The sequence below is a fragment of the Crocuta crocuta genome, unplaced genomic scaffold, assembly GCF_008692635.1.
Source record: "Crocuta crocuta isolate KB4526 unplaced genomic scaffold, BGI_CrCroc_1.0 scaffold190, whole genome shotgun sequence".
Taxonomy (NCBI): Eukaryota; Metazoa; Chordata; class Mammalia; order Carnivora; family Hyaenidae; genus Crocuta; species Crocuta crocuta.
Genome location: NW_027527955.1, coordinates 8,773,598 through 8,792,056, shown reverse-complemented (window position 1 = coordinate 8,792,056; position 18,459 = coordinate 8,773,598). Strand labels below are relative to the sequence as shown.

At 44.2% G+C, this 18,459-nt stretch overlaps 1 protein-coding gene across 1 annotated transcript; it reads left to right on the top strand.

Moving 5' to 3' along the window:
• Positions 1-2,185: 2,185 nt before the first annotated feature.
• Positions 2,186-16,012, top strand: ALG11 (ALG11 alpha-1,2-mannosyltransferase). The gene is made up of 4 exons (XM_077752665.1): positions 2,186-2,395; positions 8,052-8,282; positions 12,207-13,138; positions 15,598-16,012. Exons 1-4 carry the CDS (start codon positions 2,352-2,354, stop codon positions 15,867-15,869), a joined length of 1,479 nt encoding a protein of 492 aa, XP_077608791.1. The 5' UTR covers positions 2,186-2,351; the 3' UTR covers positions 15,870-16,012.
• The last annotated feature ends 2,447 nt before the right edge of the window (positions 16,013-18,459 follow it).

Here is an 18,459-nt window from a genome sequence, read left to right as displayed (position 1 = left end):
AGTTTCAAGGAAGAAGCATCTTGAGCTGGATCTGGAATGATAAGGATTGTCCAGATGGGTAGAGAGGTGGCGGCACCACAGGGGGTTTGAAATCTCCGGCCCTATCTGAGCCACCCCTCCCCCACATGTGTTCTTTGTACCTCCATTAAATGCAGAGTCATTGCACTTAGAAGCATCTATTGACCAGCCTCTCTATTCATCCATTAATTCTCTTACCTTTCATTTGTATACCACCAGAGCCTAAAATAAATTTCACTACAAAAGGGCACACAATAACGTTGTCGAGTTCACTTTAGAAATTGTAGACCTATGTGACCAATTCAGGCCTATGTGTCCATTCTAAAGAAATACTCAAGTGTCAGCATTAAAAATCATGTACAAGGATGTCCACTACAGTGTGGCTTTGAAGGGGAAAAAAGATTAGAAATAGCCAGAATATCCACCCACAGGGAAAAAATAAAACATACTATGGGATGTATCCATATTGTATACAAGTTAAACTGAACAAGATAGATGCTTATGTACTGACATGAAACAATCTCCAAAATACAGTTCTACTGGGGGGTGGGGGGAGGTTTGGAGAATACACATTATGTGATCTCATTTACGTAAAACAAACAAAAAATTTAAATCCACATACATACAAAACTTAAAGATTTCTCTGGAGATACACATGCACGCGCGCGCACACATACACATACACACATCTTTTAACCACTCCCTTTTCAGCTCTTAGCACCATGCCTGAAATATATAGTAAGTTTTCAATAAATGTTTTCAGAACAAAGGAAGACATATGTAAATGAACAGAAAAGCATTAGGGAGCAGATCTGCTTTTCATGCTCCATATTTCCGTGCTGTTTGCATTTTTAAATCACCACATTAATGCGTTACTTGTATAATTAAAACGAATTCAAAATAGTTCTTTAAAAAAAAAAAGTTGCGGGACCTGGAAAGACCAAAAAGAGACCCGCGTACTCTTAATAACTTCTCTGGGTAATTAACTTAACCGTCCTGGGCAATTAGGGCTCTTACACGGCAACTCAACGCTCACTTTACAAATCCAGCTTCGGACATAAAGATGAACGGAAAAGTGCTGGGTTTCAAATTGTTCCTGCAAACCCGTTAAAGGCATGGCATTTCTAAGGGCGCTCTTGTTACATCCCCGAATCCCCTGGGGCTGGGGCTCCAGCTAGCCCCCAGTCTTCCCCGAACAAGCCAGGCAGCAGAGGAAAGTGGGCAGGTGGGCGTGGAAAGTTCTCCAGGTAGTGAGCGCGCGGCGCCCAGGGAGGGAAACTTACTTTCCAACTGGCCCCTACCCTAGCAGTCAGCTGCCTCTCCTGCTCAAGCATCCTCCTTGGGAGGAAGCAGTTTCTTCTGTGTGGATTCCACCCAGAGCCCACAGGTCACCTGGGTAGCGGAGAAGTGCGCTGTTAAAACACCGGGAGCGAGTTGTGGGTGGCATCTCTGCGGTTCGGCTCCCTCACCCAGGAAGGGGTCTGGAAAAGGGCCTCTGCGTTTCAGACCAGGGAATCAGCAGCCTTCGCTCCATCGCCTAGTTCAAAGCTGCGCGCCCTGGCGCCCTGGCCCTTGGAGGGCGCGGGGATAAGCCCAAGGGCCGGGCGGGGGGAGGGGGGTCGGCCTCGGACCCGCACTCACACCCAGTGGCGGCCCTGCCCGTGCCCCTGGAGGGGGCCAGTGCTCCCTCCCAAGTATCTGCTACCTCGGGCCGGTGCGCTGCGGACTCGGTCTTCAGCCCCCCGCGCGTGCGGGGAAGGACAAGAGCGAGGGCGAGCCGGGCAGCGCCGAGCCGGAGATGCAGATGCCAGGACTCGCCAACCGCCCGCGTAGAAGGTGCGGCGTGGCGGGCACCAGCTTCGGGTCCGCTCCGCACGGCTCCCCCTCCGCTCCGCGCTTCGCTCCGGGACGCCGCGGGTCCCAAAGGTCGCCGCCGTCGCGGGAGTGAACTCCGCACCTGGGAAGTCGATCCGAGACGCGCAAGGGCCTCCCATTGGTCTCAACGGCCGGCGGGCTCCGGGCTGGGGGCTTCCAGTGGGGGAGGGGGCCGAGGGCGGGTGCGCCGGCTGTCCATCACAGGCCACGCCCTCTCCAGCCCGCCTCCCACCACGGCCCCGCCCGTTGGAGGGGCGGGACTCTTGTGCGCCACGCCAAAGATTTGTCTCCTCCCCGGGAGATTCTATTGACTGGAAGGCCGTGGGAAGCTACTACCAGCAGCCAATTGAAACGCGCAACCTGCCCCATAGGGGCGGGGAGAACCCCGCCCGCTTCCTCTGGAGCCAATAGAGAAGAGGAATAGCGAAGCGCTTCCTGAGTTCGCGGGTCGAGGGAAGATGGCGACCACCAGAGGGGGTTGGTGCTTGTGCGAGTTATTGAGGTGAGGAGCCGGTGGTGTGGGCTCGCAGGCGTTTTCTGTTTCGCGGTGGTACTTGTCCAGCCAGTGCAACTGANTTGCGGGGGAGGAGGGGGGGTCTTCTAGTCACGAATCTAGGCCTCAAGGACAGTGAGCGCTCTTCTCACTTTGGAGTCTTCTAATTAGACTGAAGCCCATTGGGTTAAAGACTCAGTTTACCGCGTCTTCTTCGCCTGGCCCACTCCTGGCTGAGGGGTGCAGTTTCCCTTCTTTTTCTTCTTTTTTTTCGCACGCCCAACTATTCTGTTATAACTTGTTCATATTCATTTCTCGTTTTCCTTTCTGATTGAGCCATGGATCATTTCTCAAACTATCGTGTCTCTTTTGGTAAAGAATAAACTGGCTCTTCCTTCTCACGTCGTAGTTTCCCTTCTTTCACTCACCAAAAGTGTCATTGTTAACATATGCCACTTAAATATGTTAACCTTAAAAATAAAATAGCTATCTTACCAGCAAAAATGATCTGGTTGGTTTTTTGCTTGCTTTTTCGGGAGTAGCAGAGAATTGCACTTCTGGATATTCAAGCTATGGCAAAACCATAGGCAAGTTCTACCAAGGAGAGGACCACTGGTTTCTGGAGAAGGAGGAAGTTGAAGGGGTGGGGTTGAAGGAAAGTCTACCGGAGAAAAGCAGGAGTGGTGAGGGTTTCTCATTGGCTGAGTTGCAGGAGTACTCTCGTCGGAGATGCGGTGTACACCTTTCCCCTGTTGGGGCCTGCTCGTGACCATGCCATCCTGTTTAGGATTCTTCTGTTGGATGCTGTAATGGACAGTGCTTCATGAAATTGACATTTCAGGGATAGGACTCCTTCTGCGCTCCCCCTTCTGGCCTCCTGAATCCATTTTAGTGAGATTTCTCTTTATTTTCACAAATAAAAAGTTTATATTGAATCCTCTGCTGTATGATCGTCATTTCCGGTTGATGTAAGAGTAGTCATAAAATTTTATTACATAGGTAATACATTGTTTTGTGTAGAAGGCTTAGGAAATAGAGGAGCAAAAACGGGAAATTGGCCAGGCATGCTACCATCTGAAGATAACTACTTTTAACATGTTGGTGGAAAAAAACCCAGACTTTGTTTTCCCCTACATTAGTTGATGCAGTACGACTGTATTTTATGTGTCTTGCCATATATATATGTGTATGTGTGTGTGTATGTATATATGTGTGTGTATATATATGTGTGTGTGTGTGTGTATGTGTGTGTGTGTGTATATATATGTATATATATATACAATCGATTCCATCTACACAGTTCTTTTAACATCTACCTATTTTTGTTCAGGTTGAAATTTGTAATTAACATGATAGCATACTGAATAGTTTATACATATTCTCTCCAGAATTCAGGTATTGTTTCTTCATTTTGGTCCCCTCTACTCCAATTTCTATAATGATTATTTAAAATTTTTGAACAGGAAAGTCGATTTTCAGAGGCTTCATATTCTTCCCTGCCGTTTGAAATATCCCTAACTCAGTACTTTGCACATTATAATGGCTAAATAAATGTTTGTTGAATACATGAGTCACTGTTGTTTAGTTAAGTTTCAAAGCCTTAGGTTTCTGTGCTAAACATTATTTAATGGCACATATTTTTAGTTATATATGTATTTTTTAATGTTTATTTGTTTTTGAGAGAGAGAGAGAGAGCACACAAGTTGGGGAGCGGCAGAGAGAGAAGGAGACACAGAATCTGAAGCAGGCTCCAGGCTCTGTGCTGTCAGCAGACAGCTCTGTGTTGACCGCTCAAAGCCCAATGCAGGGCTCAAATCCACAAACTATAAGATCATGACCTGAGCTGAAGTAGGACGCTTACCCGACTGAGCCACCCAGGCGCCCCTATTTTTAGTTATATTTAAACAGATTCTAAAATGGGTAGTTTTGATGTGTAAGTACTGTAGGCTGTCTAATAAATTTATATAGTCTGTATCTTTGAAACTAACAGACTCAATAAAGGATTGGATCGACTCTAGTTATTAGGATTTTTTTTCTGATTTTAAGTTAAATAGTTCAGTTTGAAAATCCTATCACATGAATCTTCCCACCTAAATCATTAGAAGGAAATGCCATAAAAATCCTTGGATTCTATGGGTCAGCCACATTTTAAATTAAATGGGCTTTTAACTTTTCCTGGGATAGCTATATAGTATTCCTTTTATGAACAGATATATTTCAAATGTTAAATAATTAGCAAATCTTACCACTTCTTGATGTCAAACCCTGTTTGTCCTCGAAGGCCGTAGTTCTCAAAGTATGGTCCATAGACCTTGGCAGGTCTTCAAGACCAAAACCATTTTTATAATAATTTAAGATAACATTTGCTTTCTCACCATGTTTACATTTGCACCAACAGTGCAAAAGTAATAGTGGATAAAACTGCTACTTATTACAAATCGAGTTGATGACATCAAAGTATATTAGAAGTCTTGTGTTTTTGACCACAGTGCACTTGCTAAAGCCAGTTTTACTAAGAATGTCCTTGATGAAACAGGACAAATTAATTTTGTTAAGTGTTAACCTTGAGTACATATCTTTTTAATATTCTATATAATGTCTCCACACTGAAGTATGATGGTTAACTCAAGGAAAAGTTCTTATATGATTGCTAAGTTGCAAGCTAAATTAGACACTTTTTTATGGGACATGGTTTTTACGTGAAAGAATGTCCCATATGGAACATATAGGTCTTTTGACTTAGGTATTTGAAAATTCATGAAGTGGCCCTGTCAATTCGAAGAAAACAAGTGATAGAATTCATTGCTAATAATAAAGTTTGAACTTTCAGGTGAAAATTAGAATTTGGGGGAACCTGTATCTGCCATTCAGAGCTTGACCACTTTCCAGTAATTCAAAGATTTTCCTGAAGAGATGGGTAATTATATTAACAGATGTGATTTGGGGATATTATACAATGAAATCAGCCACATTTGGAAAGTCTACATGAGTCATGAACCATATTTTCCATATAATCAAGTCATGATGTTACAAAACCATGTGTAGGTAAAAGATCCATTTAAAGTACAAGATTTGAGTATAATAGAGTATGAAAAGGTCATTGATTGGGTTCCAAATTCCTTGTTGCACCTGACCATTAAGAAATTGCCATTTGTCTAATTTGGTATAACATCCCAGAAAAATGTTGTAACCATCTAAAAAGGCTATTTAACTGTATTCCCTTTTCCTACTACATATCTGAGTGAGCTTGCCTTTCCTTTATATACTTCAAATAAAACAACATATCACTAAGATTGAATGCAGAAGCAGATGTGAAAAGCCGCTGTCTTGTTAAGCCAGATATTAAAGAGATTTGCAAAAATCTAAAACACTGATACTCTGCTTACTGAATTTCTTTTCTTTTTTTGGTTTGGAAAATACAGGGTTTTTTAATAAAAATGTGTTTTATATTAACATGTAATGGATTTGTCATTGTTAGAATAATTCACAATTTTTTAAATTCCTCAGTTTAATTTTTGATATGCTAAATATTGGTAGATATAATAATCAATGTAATGATTGATTAATGTAAATGAGTATTTCTCAACAAGGGGTGATATTACGCCTGCAGGAAATTTACCAATGTCGAGATAATTCTTATGGTCATGACTGGAAGGGTACTGTGGGCATCCAGTGGGTTGAGGCCAGGAATGCAGCTAAACACCCTGTAAGGCATAGGACAGTCCCACAACAAAGAACTAGGTGGTCTAGGGGCGCCTGGGTGGCTCAGTCGGTTAAGGGTCCGACTTCAGTTCAGGTCTTGATCTCACGGTTTGTGGGTTCCAGCCCCGCATCGGCCTCTGTGCTGACAGCTCAGAGCCTGGAGGCTGTCTTCGGATTCTGTGTCTCCCTCTCTCTCTGACCCTCCCCTGCTCATGCTGTTTCTCTCTCTCTCTCAAAAATAAATAAAACATTAAAAAAAAATTTTTTTTTTAAAGAATTATGTGGTCTAAAATGTCAGCAGTGCCAAGGTTGGGAAATCCTGATAGACAACAGCTGGATGGGGTCTTCAGTAATTTTTAAGAGTTTAAAGTTATCCTGAGATCAAATCATTCTAATAAGTCAAACACCTATTCAAGTAGTGGACTTATTCACATAGGAAATCCCACATGAGAAATTTGTTTCCGAATTAAATATAAATATTTATTTCTGCCAGGGTGCCTGCATGGCTCAGTCGGTTAAGCATCCAATTTATGTTTCGGCTCAGGTCATGATCTCATGGTTCTTGAGTTCCAGCCCCGTGTCAGGCTCTGCACTGTCAGGTTTTCTCTCTGTGCTTGGGATTCTCTCTCTCCCTCTCTGCCCCTCCCACTCATTCTTTCTGTCTCTCGCTCTCAAAATAAATAAACTTTAAAAATTAAGAAAAAAAGGATAGCTATTTCTCTGAAGAATTTATGTCTTCTACTTATGGACAATGAAAACTATGCCGCTACACAAAATATACCCATACATACTTGGGTCATTAAGCCCTTCAGAGCCCAATCTGCTTTTCACTACTACATACAAATTTAGAGTCTGTATATCTATGTCCCCCACCTGTCACCACTTCCCACCAAATACTTGAACTGCCCAGCCCTGGCTTTTCATTATTTAAGTTTTAGTATTATATGGGGCACCTAGGTGACTCAGTCGGTTGAGTATCCAACTTCTGCTCAGGTCATGATCTCACGGTTCATGGGTTCGAGCCCCATGTCAGGTCCTGTGCTGACAGCTCAGAGCCTGGAGCCTGCTTCGGATTCTGTGTCTCCCTCTCTTTCTGCCCCTCCCCTGCCTATGCTCCGCCTCTCTCTCTCTCAAAAATAAAGATTTTAAAAAAAGTTTTAGTATTTTAGTGCTTTTATGTGTTACAGGCCCCCCGATCCTTTATTAAAGGGTAAGCAGAGTATAAAAAATATGAAAAATATGAAGTTAGATACCAACTATATTGCCCAGCTCTAAGAGAAAAACATACTTTGAAAAATCATTTTAACATCATCTAAGAGACATCTGAGAGGTAAAAAATGTTGTATGCAGTCAACAAACACACATACCTTCTTTGGGCCAGGCGTTCTATCAGTCAGCGAGTAAGTGAGTTTGCCTCTGTGCATGGCATAGAAGTTAGTTGTCGGTACATTTTTGGCAACTCATTTAGAGGCACATGAGGAACAGCAGTGTTCTAGGGTCATAGAAACAGCAGATGCAGAGCTCGTAATAGAAATGGAGATATCTAAGTTCCTCTGGCCCCAGAAATTGTTCTGTTTGAGTCAAAGTGAGAGGATAAAAATGATTTGCTACCTCATCACACTCTTAACTAATTAAATGTTCATTACTGATCATTCAGAAGACATACTGCTTGGGCTCTGTGTCGTAACTGAGGGTCAGATGCCATTCCTAGTCAGGTCTTGTTTAGGTTAATAATTAAATTTGTTTTTAATCCCTTAACACATACACTGTTAGGAGAAAGGTGGCTCAACATTGATTTTTACTGCTGATTAAAAAGTGAGTATTTCGTCAGCAGACTCACAGGTATAAAGATCTTCTCTCTTTACTACTACTATATAAAGTGGACATGCAAAAGTAGATTTTAATTTGTTGTTTCGTTTGAATGGGCATTCTGTTGATTTTTACATTTTCCCTCTTGTTTCAGGTTTTTTTATTCATTACTCCTCCCTGGCCTGACCGTATGTGGAATTTTATGCATATGTTTGTTCATTATCCTCTGGGGAATCAGACTGCTGGTACAGAGAAAGAAAGAGTCAGTAGCAACTAACAAAAATGGGAAAAATCAACGAGTGATTGCGTTTTTTCATCCATACTGCAATGCTGGCGGAGGAGGAGAAAGAGTTTTGTGGTGTGCCTTGAGGGCGCTGCAGAAAAAGTAGGTATGCATCTTTCTAGCTAGTTTGCTCTGTTATTACCTTAAAAAAATCATCACCCGGAAATTGACCTCTCTCTCATACCTTATCCATAGCCAACTGTTCTTCAATAAGGAAATACTTCTGTTAGGTGCCAGCCTGCCTTACAAGATCCTGTTGAATTTTAGTTGATATGATAAAGAAATGGAAAGGGAAAGTATCTGCCCTTTAATGACAAAATTTAGTGGGTTTAACTGTCACCTTGGAAGAATGTGTGGAGAAGTTGAGTAATAGACAGAAATATGCCAAGTAATATGGGGAACACTTGAAACCTGAATATTTTTAGTCCATAATGTCACACAGGAAGTAATCTCTGTGAAAGCATCTGTCTGATTTTAATGTTGATATCATTACCAGTTAGTCTTACGTTACCGTAATGAAGGAATATGCTGCTAACTGGTCATTTAACATTTTAGGCTTCCTTCTCCCCTCCTGCATCTCCAAACATAGAAAGGAACAAACATAGTAAAGTACAAATTCCATTTATGGTTTTATCAGAGGGGGAAACTATTATTCTTCCATGGTTACTCTACTTCCTGGCCCAAGCCCTTCTTCCAGGTCCAGAGCCTGCACACAGAATGCCCTGCACTCTGCATCTCTTCGCTCCGGGCTCATCCTGGCTTCCAGCCACCGCCCCTGCGTTTCCTCAGCCATCTCCCGTAACTCCCTAGATTTAAAACATGCCCTTAAATCCCAGCTTAATGCCCACCTTTCTGAGGCCTTCCCTGCTCCTATTCTAATCACTACTGCTCTTTCCTTCTCATAACTAGGTGCATTAACTTGTCTACCCAGATTGCCTAACTCTTGAGGGCAGTGGTGGCGCTTTGTGACAGCTCTCCTGCACTCCCCACAAACTCTGTTACTCCCAATCCCCTGGAAGGAAAGAAGTGCAAATCCTCAGTATCACATAGAAGATACTTCTGCATCTTGTTCTTGCCACGTTTTCTTTTCCATCCCTCCCCATTCCTTCATGTGTACTTTGCTCAGCATGCCGAACTGGGAGCATCATGCGCTCTCTAGATTCCTTGCCTTTCCATACAGCGTTCCTTTTTTTCTAAAATGACCTTTTTCTCTAGCTAATTTCTACAAGCCTCTTGTGACTCAGCATAAACTACAATACACTTTTCATTCCATCTGGAAATATTTCTTGGGGACGTACTCTGTGTCAGGCGCTGCTGAGTCGAGATTGAATGGTGAACAAAATAGATCATGGATCTTAGATTTTAGTTGAGAGAGAGACAAAATAATATCTAAGAAGAAAAATACCAAATGGTGAGAGATGCTATGCAAGAAATTAAAATAGGACTCCATACTTTTTTTTTAATGTTTACTTATTTTGAGAGAGAGACCAGGGAAGGGGCAGAGAGAGGGAGAGAGAATTCCAAGCAGGTTCCACACTCCGCAGAGCTTGAGGCTTATGACCGTGAGATCGTGCCCTGAGCCGAAATCAAGAGTCGGATGCCTAACGGGCTGAGCCCCGAGTGATTCCGTACTTTAGACTGAGTAATTAGGGAAAACCTCCAAGGAGCTGATACTTCACTGAGGTTTAAGTGACGAGAGCAGCTGACACATACTGGGCATTTACTCTGTGCCAGCCGTTGTGTGACATGTTTTACACGTGTCTGCTCGCTCAGTCCTCAGAATGATCTTGTGAGGCTGTTACTGTTACCCTCCTTTTTTTAAATTTTTTAATGTTTTATTTATTTTTGAGAGAGAGAAAGAGGCAGCGTGAGCAGAGGAGGGTCAGAGAGAGGGAGACACAGAATCCGAAGACAGCCTCCAGGCTCTGAGCTAGCTGTCAGCACAGAGCCTAATGCGGGGCTTGAACCCATGAACCACGAGATCATGACCTGAGCCAAAGTCGGACACTTAACTGATTGAGCCGCCCGGGTGCCCCCACTGTTACCCTCCTTTGACAGATACGGGAACCGCGTTGCGAGGTCCCGCGCTGTAAATCACATGCCACTCCGCCTGCCTCAAGAAAATAGTGAAGATGAGAGAAGAGAGTTCAGAACAGAGGCAGCCACTCTTGCAAGTCCCCTGAGACTGGACAGAGCCTGTCTGCTGCTCGGGGGAAGGAGTCCAGTTTGGGCTGACCCCAGGGCATGTGCGAGAGCCGAGGCAGGGCCGGTTCCACAGGCCTGAGCGAGTGCAGTGAGGATCTAAGTGCCTGGGAAACTGTGCGAGCATTCCCGACAGAGAGAGGATATTGTGCTTCCCTGCTGCCGCATGGCGGGCCACCCCAGAACGTAATGGCTAAAGCAAGAATTCATCATGATCTTTCACAGCTTGGGGACTGACGGGCCGTGTCTGGAACCGCGCATACCAAGCTGCTGCACTGAGATGACAGCTGGGGCCTGGTCATCCGAAGGCTCCCTCACTAACATACCTGCTTCCTGGGCTGGGACGATTGCGACAGCCACAGTGGGTGAGGGGAGGGAGCGCTGGTCAGGCGTCTCTGTCGCCCGCAGCCCCCCATGTGACCTGCTTGGGCTTGCACACAACACGGCTGTCTCAGGACAGTTGGACGTCTTATCTGACAGCTGACTTATCCAGAGCAAAGCAGAAATTACCATCCCCTTAGAGCTGGGCTCTAGAAACTGGCAAAATGTCACCTTTGACATGGTCCATTGGTAAAAGCAGTCACAGAGCCTGTCATCCCAGGGGAGGGGACATAGATCCCACCACTTGATAAGTGTCAAAGAATTCGTGGCCGTCTTTAAGCAACCGGAGACGACGATCTTATTTCATTTTATAAGGATCATTCCAGGGGCACCTGGGCGGCTCAGTCAGTTAGGCATCCAACTCAGTCTCGGCTCAGGTCCTGATCTGACGGTTCTGGAGTTTGAGCCCCGCTTCAGGCTCTGCACTGACAATGCGGAGCCTGCTTGGGATTTCCTCTCTCTCTGCCCCTCTGCCTGCTCATGTGCACAAGCTTGCTCTCTCTCTCTCTCTCTCTCTCTCTCTCTCTCACTCTCTCTCTCTCTCTCAAAAATAAATAAACATTAAAAACAAACAAACCTCATTCTAAGGATCATTCTGACTGTGGGGAAGTGCAACGAGATGCTCAGCCTTTAGGCCTGCACAGGATCCTATGGCCATCTTTATCAACACATATCACAGTTTTGCAGTTTTCTGTTTATATATCTATTTTCCCCCACTGAACTCAGCTCCTCGAGGGTAAAGACTCTCTAATTCCTGAATCCCCAGAACCTAGTAGCTCATACTAGACACTTAAGAAATATTTTATGACTCAGAGAACAACAAAAAACACCATCAGAGCAAGTGCCAAAAGCATAAATAGTCATAAGGGTATACTTTTACAAATTTCCATTATCATTATGCCCTATCTGATATATTTTGATGCAGGCACCAGATCTAACTTTTAGAATCTCATTGCATTTCTCAGATAAAAACACTGAGTAATGCCTTAGCATGTGTGATCCTATCTAAAGATACATTTAGCGTGTGTGATCCTATCTAAAGATACATTTAGTAAATTTTAACTCTTGTTTAGGAGTATGTAGCTGATGTTTTATCATTTTGTCCCGAAAAAGTCGTCAAAATAAAGTTTCCGTGTATTTCATAAAAAACGGAAATAGCAGTCAGTAATTTTTGTTGATGTCTGCTCTATGCAAAACTCTTAGAAGAGGAAATAGCAAAGAACTAGAAGTGTCATTTGGCAGACTAACATTTACCTTGCAGGACAGCACAAGACTCAGGAGAGAAGATCAGTAGACCAAGTATAACGAATGAAAAACATTCAAGACAGTTTTTTCGGTATAAAAACAACCTGCTTTATGATTGTGACAAAATAATTATCTCCAGCTTGTTGCTTGATATTAACCTAAACGAGTGAAAATCTTAACTCCTACATTCTGTTTTAGGTATCCCGAAGCGGTTTATGTTGTGTATACTGGTGATGTGAATGTCAGTGGTCAGCAGATACTAGAAGGTGCTTTCCGAAGATTTCACATCAGGCTCACTCACCCAGTGAAGTTTGTTTTCCTAAGGAAACGCTACCTTGTGGAAGATTCGCTCTATCCTCACTTCACACTGCTGGGCCAGAGTCTCGGATCCATTTTTCTTGGCTGGGAAGCTCTGATGCAGTGCGTTCCTGACGTTTACATCGATTCCATGGGATACGCGTTCACACTGCCTCTGTTTAAGTATCTAGGGGGTTGCCGCGTTGGCAGCTATGTTCATTATCCCACAATCAGCACTGATATGCTCTCTGTAGTGAAGAATCAGAATGTCGGGTTTAATAACGCAGCCTTCATTACCAGGAATCCTTTTCTCAGCAAAGTAAAGCTCATCTATTACTATTTATTTGCTTTTATTTATGGACTTGTGGGTTCCTGCAGCGATGTAGTGATGGTCAATTCTTCTTGGACACTAAACCACATTCTCTCACTGTGGAAAGTCGGGAACTGCACAAATATTGTTTACCCACCTTGTGATGTACAGACCTTTCTGGACATTCCCTTACATGAGAAAAAGACAACCCCGGGACATTTACTGGTTTCCATAGGCCAGTTCCGGCCTGAAAAGAATCATCCTTTGCAGATCAAAGCCTTTGCTAAATTGCTGAATAAGAAGGTGGCTCGGTCACTTCCTTCCCTTAAACTCCTCCTCATCGGAGGTTGTCGTAACCAAGACGATGAACTCAGGGTAAATCAACTGAGAAAGCTTTCTGAGGATCTAGGAGTTCAAGAAGGTGTGGAATTTAAAATAAACATTCCGTTTGATGAGTTAAAGACTTACTTGTCTGAAGCCACAATTGGTCTGCATACCATGTGGAACGAGCATTTTGGGATTGGTGAGTTTGTCCTTTCAGCAACTGGTTTGGTGTCATGAGGTGTACATTTGGGCTCTCTTGATAAAATAACAATACTCTAGAAGTTCACATCAGGTCTTAATTCTCCTCCCCCAGTCCGCCAAGTACACTTTTTTCATTTGAGAGCCCGCAGGACAGAACAGTATGTAGTCAATAATAATAGCTGGTATTTACTGACAGCTTACTGTGTGGAAGTCACTGTTGAGATCTTCACAAGTATTATCTGATTTAATCCTCTCTGAAACCCTGCTTGATGTATTCTCATTTCCATTTTACGAATAAAGAAACTCAGGCACAGAGAGGTTTTAAACTTGCCTTTGTTCAGCCGCAAGAAGAGGTAGAGCTTGGATCCTCACTCAGACAGCCCCTGCTCTCACCTACCCCGGTTTCTCTGCCCCACCTGACCCCGTGGCCGGACTGGTACAGATTCCTGGCCTAATCTCAGCTGCAGGACCAAATCCAAATCTCCGAGTGGGGCCCTGGTGGAAGTGTTTTGGTTAAGCTCGTCAGGTGACTTTGTCACACACCAAAAGCTGAGCTGACTAGGCTCCTCACGGCAATTCTCTCGTTTGTTCTGTCGATTCCCGGCCCATCATTGGAAAGGCTTCCCCTCCTCTTTCTGCCAGATCTCATTATAAGTGTCCGACTTTCATCTCCTTAGCCTTTAATTTAGCCTTTCTTGTTTATTCTAGCGCAAATTGCTCTCTCTACCCTGACTTCCTGTTGTGCATACATTTGGTATAAAGTCAAGTACTGTCTTGTGTCTCATTTGGTTCAACATCTGTTTCTCAAGTGGCTGCTTTGTGTCCCACACTGCTAGGTGCTCAGGGAAAAACGGAAGAGCGTAAAAGTGAAGTTTCCTGTACTGAGGCTCTGATTTATCTTGCTCTCCTGTCTGTCCCTAAGTGGGTACCGCGCTACTGAGGGGCACAGAGCAAGAACTTTTTGATTCAGCCTGACTCTCGGTGCCTCCGTCCTCGGACACTAACTGAGCATTCACTGCACCAGGCACGTGGCGGGTGCTGGGAAAATGACTGGGAGACAGGAACTATTGTTGCCTTCAGAGACCTCCGGCTCGGTGTGTGATACAGACCAGTCACACGGCACTTTACTGGCCAGGGGGCTAAGTGCTGCCCCGGGCAAGTGCAGGGGGATCTGAAGCATCCAAGAGAAACACATAAAAGATGTGTGAGGTCACAGAACAGTTGCCCAAGGAAACGGTGTGACACGTAAGCTGGGCCTGAACAGTAATTAGAAGTTAGCCTTGCAAGAGATGGGAGAGTATCTGGCGGAGGGAACAGCATTGTGACAGGTGGGACCGTAGGGGCACTAGCCGGTGCATCAGGGAACTGAGGGTTCTGTACGGCTGGAGCACGCGGGGGGCAGCACGCCGATGGGGAGGGGAGCTGGGGCCAGATGCAGCCAGCGGGACAAGCGAGCTGGATTTTGAGTGTTGGATTTAAAAGCTTTCTATTTCCTCAAGTTCACTGTGGTCGCCGTGGAGGGGTGGACTGGTGAGGGGCAGGGAGGGCCGGGGGAGGCGGGCAGGAGGATGTGTCGGGCAGCCCCGGCAACCTGGGTGACATGCTGCGGTACAAACACGGTCGGCGAGCACGCTCGAGGGAAATCTAAAGCAGGATTGAGCAGGACGTGGTGATTAACTGGCTGCATTACACGAAGGAAAAAGAAGAGTCCGAGAGGACCTCCTGAGGTCTTGAGTGTAGACAACTGTATGGATGGTGGGATGGCTTTCACCTAGAGACGGACTCCCGAGAGGAGAGGTGATTGACGAGCCAGGTTCCCAGCAGGTAGAGTTAGAATGATCTGCGGGACATGGAAGTGTGTGTCCAGCGGACACTGGTCTGTACAAGTCTGAAGTGTAGGTGAGGGACCTGACCAGGAAACACAGACTGAGCAGTTCGTCGCCATCCGGGTAGTTACAGAAGCCCCACGGAAGAGGGTCAGGTGGCCTCGGGAGACAGGAGGCCCCCGCTGCATGGTGCCGAGAACGAGAAGGGCTCAGGCATGGGCAGAAGAGGAGGGAGCCAGCCAAGAAGTTGAGGGAGGAGGGAAAGCCCCTAAAGCTGTCATTGGAACTCCTGAAACTTGCTTTTGCTATCTCTTTACACCTGTTATCTTTCAGTCTGCCATCTTGCTAGCATCGTGCAGCCTGCTTTGTTTTGTTACCCTCAGGGATGTGATTTTATAGTGTGTTCTCCACCTGCCTGTCTGTTTCAAGTAAGAACGAAGTAGCATTACTGTGAAGCTAAAAAACTTAAAAGGTATCTGGCACCATGGAAGTTTAGTGAGCAAATTTACGGACCCAACAGACATTTGGTTACATTTCTTGCAAGCGTCCTAAAACTTGGAGAGGTTTCCACTCAGCCTCGTTCTTGCTAACACTCTCAAAAAGTTAAAAGACTTTTTTGTTTCTTTCCCAGGAGTTGTTGAGTGCATGGCAGCTGGCACGATTATCCTCGCGCACAATTCAGGGGGCCCCAAGCTTGACATCGTCGTTCCTCACGAAGGAGAGAGAACCGGATTCTTGGCTGAAAGCGAAGAAGGCTACGCGGAGACCATGGCTCACATTCTTTCCATGTCTGAGGAACAGAGACTCCAAATCCGAAGCAACGCGCGGGCGTCCGTGAGCAGATTCTCCGATCAGGAGTTTGAGCTGGCATTCCTGTCGGCTGTGGAGAACTTATTCAAATAATGTCATGTCTGTACAGATTAAAGATATTTTATATGAAATGGCTAAATGCCTTCGTTAGTCATTTTTCTAAACTTCTTCTGAATTGTCAGGAAGTCAGCCTTAACAGTGCTCTCAGCAGTATGGATAGAGACAGAATATTTACTTCAGTGAAAATGACAAAAGTCAAAATTACCTGAGTTGTTTCGGTGAAAAAAATTTTAGATTACGATTTTGTCTCAAATTCTGAAAAATATGGATCTGAAAGAAAAAAATGAACCATCTTAATTTTGGTATAAGTCTTATTTTTCAAATCCTATTTGTCAAATCACTGTACTTTAGAAAAACCAGGAAGGAGAATGGACCTTTAGCAGAAAAGGAAATGTTAAAAGGCAAAAGGAAAGCTGATAATTAATAGATTAGTACTTTAGAACTGTTCTGAGATGTTGGGAACACAGAAAAATTCCAGTACATTTAAATCCTAAATATAATTGTGGATGACCTTCTTGAATATATCTAAAGATTTTCTTAAAAGAGAAAAGAGACTTTAAGCAGGCTTAGTCGTGTTCTAAAAGCATGTTGTAAAAAGACAGACAGACCACCCTGTGGGCGTGTGTCAGGCCACAGTGGCCAGGCTGCCGCCTGCGATCCCTCCCACAGCTCCATATTTGTGAAATTAGGTTTCTGTTTAGTGCTATCAGTACATTTGATAAGGATACTCTCATCCCTGCACATTTCCACATCCAGGAGGCTGGAAGCTAGCTTTAAGTTGTTCAGACGGTCTGAGTGAGATCGCTTTGATAAGGGGTCTTTCTGGTAGCAATGACAGAGTAGTCGGGTCCGTCCACCAGTCTCCGTTATCAGCACTCATGCCTTGAAAGATGATGAGGTGACATTCTGAAAAGACACCGGGCTAGCAGAACACCTTGGCCTGCACCCGGCCTCATCATTTACAGACACCTGACCTCTTGATACTCAAGCTGCTTCTGAATCTTTTTGAAACTCAGCTTGTACATCTATAATCCGGAGATGGTAATACCTGCCCTCACTAGTGATTCGGAGATGGAACGGCTGTAGAAAATACCTGGAAGTTTATCCAAGCTTTTAAAAGTACCTTTATAAAGTACTTTAAGATAACAATTTATAGTAAATGACTTTTGTAATCCTCCTTATTAATGTATTAGGGTTCAATGTAGATAAATGGTTACTTAGCTAGGAATCAGTACACATTTAATAGGACTCCTGTGCTGAATAGCATGAAAATTATGTGGCTGTGCAGATGCGACTACAGAGACCTCTGACATCTGGCGTTTTCTGCACACATAACTAGCTCCTGGCTCCGTGAATCCACCTCCTGCACAGTCTGATACATCTTATTTTTAAAAATGTATTGTCACGTTAGCTAACGTAGAGCACAGTGTTGGCTTCAGTAGTTTCCTGTGATTCCTCACATACAACACCCAGTGCTCGTCCCAACAGGCACCCTCCTCAGTGCTCATCACCCATTTTCCCTGCCCCTCCAACCCCCCACTGCCATCAACCCTCAGTTCTCTGTATTTGAGAGTCTCTTATGATTTGCCTCCTTCTCTGTTTATATCTTATTTTTCCTTTCCTTTCCCCACGGTCTCCTGTTAAGTTTCTCAAATTCCACATGAGTGAAACCATATATCTGTCTTTCTCTGTCAATTTAATACATCTTTGTGTGAGAGGCACGTGAAAGAAATATGTTTTTCTCTCCCAAACTCTTCTCATCCGGTCACCGACCTGGCCAGCTTCATCATCTACTAATTACGTCGTTGACCCATCTGCAAGCCACAGGCCATCTTCTGTCATCAGATCAAAAAGCAGCAAAACAGAGGCGCAGGATGATATGACACACCAACATAGTTTGGGTGGAGATGATTCAGTTTAGAAAAGAAAGATTGGGGGCAGCTGGGTGGCTCGGTCGGTGAAGCATCACAACTTCGGCTCAGGTCACGATCTTGCAGTTCATGAGTTCAAGCCCTTCACATCGGGCACTGTGCTGTCAGCGCAGAGCCCACTTTGGATCCTCTGTCTCCCTCTCTGCCCTCCCCAGCTCGTGCTCTCTCTCTGTTTAAAAAAAAAATAAACATAAGGGGAAAAAAAGGGAAAAGGAAGACTGGTGGACACGAGCTGGAAGGAACCCTACAAATCCTCTATAGTCCAGTTTTCTTACTTTCAACTTTACAGACAAGAACAATTTAAAGACTGAAAGACTCCTTCAGTATCACAAGGCTGTTTAAAGACAAAATCAGGATTATAACCTGGGACTTCTGTCTCCAGCCCAGTTCACTTTCTTATCTTACAGCTAGTCTTTGGTGGTAAGATCCATACCACTGCCTCCTCAGTCTACGCATCTACCTACAGAAAATCATGGGATTAAAGATAAATTGAAAGGGACTAAGCAGAAGTAAAGGATACAGTAAAGGAAGAAAGGATTCTGAAATCCCATAAAGCATTTTCTAATCTTGTTTCTTCAAAATTATTTTTTTCATTTGTCACAAGCATCACTGGAAACATAACTTGCATATATGTTCATCTTCCCTGTTCCTAATGTGATATGACCTGTCTTTTTTTTTTTTGGAATGACTGA